The 6,000-nt window shown below is 31.7% G+C and overlaps 1 protein-coding gene across 2 annotated transcripts in view; it reads right to left on the bottom strand.

The window, feature by feature from the left end:
* Positions 1-295: 295 nt before the first annotated feature.
* The window catches only part of LOC118181714 (uncharacterized), a 307,120-nt gene continuing 301,415 nt past the window's right edge, over positions 296-6,000 (bottom strand). For both annotated transcript variants that reach the window (XM_085814145.1, XM_085814146.1), the window contains exons 19-23: positions 5,521-5,736; positions 5,190-5,416; positions 4,840-5,071; positions 3,093-3,245; positions 296-1,128 (exon numbers count right to left, since the gene is read on the bottom strand). In XM_085814145.1, the coding sequence (XP_085670271.1) occupies positions 1,124-1,128; positions 3,093-3,245; positions 4,840-5,071; positions 5,190-5,416; positions 5,521-5,736 (833 nt within the window). In that variant the 3' untranslated portion in view covers positions 296-1,123. The remainder of the gene's footprint in view (positions 1,129-3,092; positions 3,246-4,839; positions 5,072-5,189; positions 5,417-5,520; positions 5,737-6,000) is intronic.

The following is a 6,000-nucleotide window of genomic DNA, read 5'->3' as shown; positions in this document are numbered from 1 at the left end:
TATGGAGAATCCAACGGCCAACAAGTTTTTTTTTTTTTTTTTTTTTCAATAGGAAATTCTTCATGAATAATTTTATGCATGGCAGCGGATCAAATGTTAAGATTTTTCTGTATCATTTGGTAAGAGTAGAGATTATCATCGATTAGCAATTTTCGTATGGCAGACACATTATCCAAGTAAAGTCACATTATCCGAGTAAATTATTAGAGCTAGTATTGCAGTTGTACATATTTTAATAGTAATTCAACTTCATAATACTTTTAAGTTTTGAGAGGTAAATTAACATACACGTAAATCAAAACATGAATATTTTATTTACCAGTTTTCACAATTTATATAGCAACACACAGTGAATGACTTCATCATTTTATTCTCAAATCATAATGAAAAAAAGTGATGATGTTTGAATAAATACAGTGAGGTATAATTCAGCTGAGTATTCAGTCAAACTAAAGACGTTAAAAATGGCTTGGTATAAAACAACATTAACGAACATAATGCATTTCTATTTGCAAATTATATGATATTGTCAAAATTTGAATTATTTTTGAACATATTAAAAAAAGAATTTATACAAGCTATGCATAAAATTTAATAAATGTAACAAAACTGTTTTCAAAAATTTGTCTGAAATATTTGTTTGAAGCTTTATTTAGCCTTTAGCTTTAGAAGCCTTTAGCTAGCTAAGCTACACAAAGTCATCACGGTCATATATACTCATGTGAGAAAGATATATTTTAATACATACTTTTAAAATGAAATCAAAGTATGAAATAAGAAATATCTCTCTTAACTAAAGGCATAAACTAGGCATTTTGTAAATAAAAAATCACAAAAAACGTTAATAGAAAATTTTGTTCGCTATTAAATAAGCAATTTGAGCCAAGGAATGTTAAAAATTTTTATAAATGTACTAATAAACACAAACCAATGTTACAAATTAAAAAGAAAATATTTCTTATTAGTAAAACATAATTATAAAAATTTGCTTTAATTAGGAACTCATATTTAAAAGAAAGTAATCGAGAATACATTGTCATCGTCACCAGCAGAAGTACTCTGGATCTTATGGTACAATGCTGAGGTGAACACAAATTTTCCGATTCCTCTTGTGATTATCGTCCTAGCCTATAAAAAAACATTATTTAAAATTAAATCAGCATTGAATGCAAAGGGAATGTTCAGTTTACGCTACATGCATACTTATTTACAGTATTATGCATGCTGCTCAACAAAAAACGATGCACTATTTACTGTATAAAAGAGTACATGACACTCCAGAGTTCTAGTTGTGGAAAGAACTGGTAGGAATGAACAAAACTGCAAAGTTGTTAAAACTAAAAAACAGTTTTAAGCAGTGTGTCACAGACTTAGGCTTCACCTCTACACTTATTTGTATTCATCTCATCAAAATAGTTCCAGAACCTCAAACAATGCTTCGCTTAGGACATTTACAACGTCATTGGTGGTTCAACAGTTTAGAACATTTTCGAATGTGGATCACCATTTCGAAGCATAGGATGATCTCGTAACTGAAAACTTACAAATAACTTTTTTTTAAATTCGTATTTGCACAAAAATTACTTATTGAGGATCATATTCCAGTACAAGAGGTCTTAACGTTGTAAAAAATGTTAAAGCTTGCCAGAAAATCGAAATTTGGTCAAAATAATGAATAAATACCACATGTTCTGACCTCACTCCCAAATACAGATGCTAAGATAATACTTCAACTAAAGTGTATGACACACTAAGGGTGAATGTTGCATCAAACTTTGTTGAACAGCACTCGCAATAAAGTAAGGCAATTAATTAAACAGAATAGAAATATTTGAGAGGAATGTCAGTATAGAATTTAATATTTAGCTGTCAGTATGCTTGAATTACAAAGCACAACCAATAAATATCTTTTACGAGTGCCTAACTTTAGATTTCAAATAGAAAATAAATAGAGGGATGATTTTAAGTAAGTGCCGTTTGAAACTAAAATCCAAACGAAAAAAAATTTCAAAAACCAAATTTATTTCCAGATTCTACATGCGTTTTTCTATTTTTCAACATAGTTGTCAAGTTTGTTTAATCACTTATCATACCTTATAACTATATTTTGAATACCCTCTTCATAAAAACTTGCCACCTGCTCCGATAACCAAAAAGTGACGGCCGTTTTCACTTAGACTAGACCCTTTAGGAAATTCGTTTGAAAGAATGCTTATGGTGATGCGTCTGTTCTCAGGAATTATCACCATATCGTCTGTGATCACTGATGGGCGACGGGAATAGGACTCATCATAGACGTTGTCTCGACTAGGCTTGAAATCTCTGACCCACTTATGCACTTCACTCACGGCTGGCTGTAGTTCCGTAAACTTCATAAATCTGACAGTAACAGTAGTAACGGAGGGCGTGGGCGCCATCCCTCTACATTTACGGTTAATCGGTACCCTACACGAGGTGGGCGATTCGATAATCTTGAACATTTTAAAGACACCGAACAGACCATACAGATTACCTGCACAGCTGCAACTGAATGCAACTGTTGCCAAGTGATGCCGGGACACGACGCAGGCACTCGTTGCCACCCGCGCGACACGTATTAGTGTAAACAAGAAAACGGCACTTCCTTTAAAAACACGCTAAGTATTTTATTGTTTACGAAACTGATACCCCTAGCTGTTTTTTCCCTCATTTAAATGCACATTACAATTGGAACGATACTATCCATATTTAACAAGAACAAGAAACAGTAGTCTCTTAATTACACTGTAGGAATCCCATTACAATAATTATCGCATATCTTTCTGCATATTTTCCTGGTGTAATGGATAACAAATGGAGGATCTGGAAGTCTATTCTTAGAGAAAGCATATTCTTGAAGAAAACATCTTCATCTTTCCCTTAAAAAAACTAATGAACTGAACCAAAATCTTCATCTCTTCTCGAGTATATTCTATCGTATAATGTGTATTTACTGTTATGAAATTTAAAACTTAAATACTTTTAAATAACACTGGGTAAATAAATCTTTAAGATTGCATTAATATGGCATATTTCATTCTGAAGTTGGCTTTTTGAGAAATGAAATTACCTACCTCCACAAGTGGCTGGAACATTCCCTCTGAAAAATTTCACAGAATCACTTGGGCAGCGTTCACAGTTAGTTTGCCCAGCCCTTAGCTGAAAAGTGCCTTGCGGGCAGGGTTTGCATTGACCATTAACCTCCATGGTACCGCTTGCACATTCCACTAGGACCAAACAAAAGAAAAAATTAGTTCCTCGTGCGAAAGGGAAGAAAAAAGGAAAGGAAAAACCATTCAATTCTTCTCTCTCTTTTCAGAAACTTCAGCACGATCCCTATATCAATAGATTCTTTATGAACAGATTATTAACCAACGCTCATGCGGTTCAGAAATTTATAGAAACAGATAGTCTAAATTAGTTAACTTTCTGATTTAGGGCAAAAACATTTTATTCAAACTATTAGACTATTAGAGTGGTACCCGATTTTCAAACAAAAATAGCTTAAATTATGGCATTTTTCAATTTTGGACAATAATGTTTTATTAGTCCAAAGGGGTTTTGTCCCTGACTATTGTTTTCGTTTTGCGATTTTCCAATGGTTCGCTATAAATGTCCGTTTCACTTTTCGAACTGTTGCCACCAAATGTTAGAGTCGTGCATTATATTTGAAGAAATGTAATGAAAATTCTGCATAAATGTATATATATTTCTCGCATTGTGATAAAACAACGGTACATAGAGCCATCGAATTTTGAATGACGTAAGTCTACTGCGAATATGGGCATATGGAAGCCAAAATTTGAAATTTGGAATTTGTTTTATTATCGACTCCATATTTTGTAAACCTTTAACGAATCTTTTATTAACAAGCTCAAGGATTTAAAAGCGAGCAATGTCAACATTGTACAGAAAAAACATTTTTATCTCCACAGAGCGCGGGACTGTGTATCGGAAATTCTAAATATACGCTCAATTTAAAACTATTTTTCGATATTGCAGTTGAACTGAATTTTATGGTTTAAGTGCGAATAACGTGATATTTAATAAATAAATGCAACGCACAAAATGTTAAAAAAAAGCCCTTTTGGACGTAATTTAAAATTTGAAACCTTTCAGATTTTCATTTTATTTCAATAATTAATAATTTAATTTTTTAATTATTAATTATTTAAATTATTAGAGTGGTATCGACTTTTAAAACAGTTCGTGTTTCTTAAATGTAGTTCTGCTACTTATAATAAGTAAACGTTTTTGATTATATCTGATTTCTTTTATATTTCATTATATAGGTAGTGACTAATGAAAAATTCATATAAATGAAAAATTTTAAATGCATTTAATATTAATCACCGAATATCATTCCAGAGGTAAATTTATTCTATGGAACAGAAATTCTCTAATTAGTGAAATAATATATGGTGAACAGATATGGAGCAATGAATCCATGTGAGAGAATAATAAATATATGTATAGAGAGAGAGACTTTAAGATTCTAAAGTTGAAAGTAAATTGGAGCCAAAGGCAAGGTTATTTCTTTAACAATATTAAAATCAGCAATCGTGTATAAGAGATTTAACACAAAATTCAAATATATCGTAATTAAAATAAGAATTCGTAGTAGCACAAAATCTAAAAATAAAAACGCAAAAGGAAAAAAGTACACAATAAAAAAATATTTATTAAAATTTTTTAAATGATTTTTATTAAAATTTATTTAAAGAAAAAGAAAATCTGAAAGGTACATTATCTATTAAAATTGTCTCACTTAATTTTATATAGAGACATTTCTAAAATTTAAAGTAATTTTCTAATTCTTACTGCATTTATACGTTCTTGGATCAGCAGCATAACCGTTTGCTTGGCAGACGAGGTCAATGAAACTTCTGTTGAAAGAATCCTGCTGTAACTGAATGCCAACTTGCGAGAGATTTTGTCTGAACACTTCATCTTTTCTGATTGCTTTACGCGTAGTTTCAAGAATGGCTTCTAACTGCAATTCTGCATCTGGCACTTCAAGTGAATCCTCATAATCCTTCGGATGAAACACAGCCTACCAAAAAAAAAAGTAATTTTTTATTTGATAATATTTGTAAATATTAGATGCAAAAGTATCAGACGGTGAAACAAGAAAGAAGAAAAGTTTCAGAAAAATTAATATTCTTCCTTACCAGAAGCGTCCAAATGGTATTTAGAATAAATCTGTTTCCCGTATAGGTTTGTGAACAGTTAACTTGAATGGAACTTTCACAATCAACTAAACTGCACATTTCTCTGTTCAAATTCAAAAGCAAGTGCTTAACTGTCTGGTGGTAGTGGATTTCTCTGTCACTGGAACATTCTTCAACAGAAGCTCTAAAGCTCAGTGTTACTTTGATAGATGTGTTAGGAAGATGACCTAAGGATTAAAACACATTTACCAAAAAAATTCATATATGGAGTAAATATTTATCAAAAATTCCTACAAAATTTTGAAAAAGTTACTCTTAAAATAGTTCTCACCAAGGCATTCTGGAAGTTGAGTTGTGTGATATATTCTCTCAAAATCCCACAGTCCATCGGTTCCATCGCATTCAATCAATCCTCCTCCCAGTGCACGGTAAGATGAAGAAAAGCCATAACCATTTTCGCAGCCTACTGTACAACGTTCGGGTCCATCATGATTTGAACAATTTAAAATGCCTCTGTATGGCAGTTTTAAAGATTTACAGGCCAAAACTGAAAAAGAAAATATTTCACACGAGTTAACGAGAATCAAATTCCAGAAATTTATTCACATAGTTTTGTTAGAATTCATTCGAGTATACATTGGAAATCAGTACAAATAAAACATAGCTCCTAACGATTCCAAAGGTTTTAGTGTAACACTACATCATAACAGAAGCGAGGTGTAATATAATTAACGGCAATACTAAGAAAAATATCCCTTTGATACTTTTCACTGCAACGTAACTATCTAACCTATGATCCAGATTAAACAAC

The sequence above is a fragment of the Stegodyphus dumicola genome, chromosome 3, assembly GCF_044657685.1.
Source record: "Stegodyphus dumicola isolate Sdum_Otavi_A_Nest chromosome 3, ASM4465768v1".
In the NCBI taxonomy this organism is placed as follows: domain Eukaryota; kingdom Metazoa; phylum Arthropoda; class Arachnida; order Araneae; family Eresidae; genus Stegodyphus; species Stegodyphus dumicola.
Note: the sequence above shows the minus strand (reverse complement) of the source record. Positions and strands in the feature narration are given on the sequence as shown.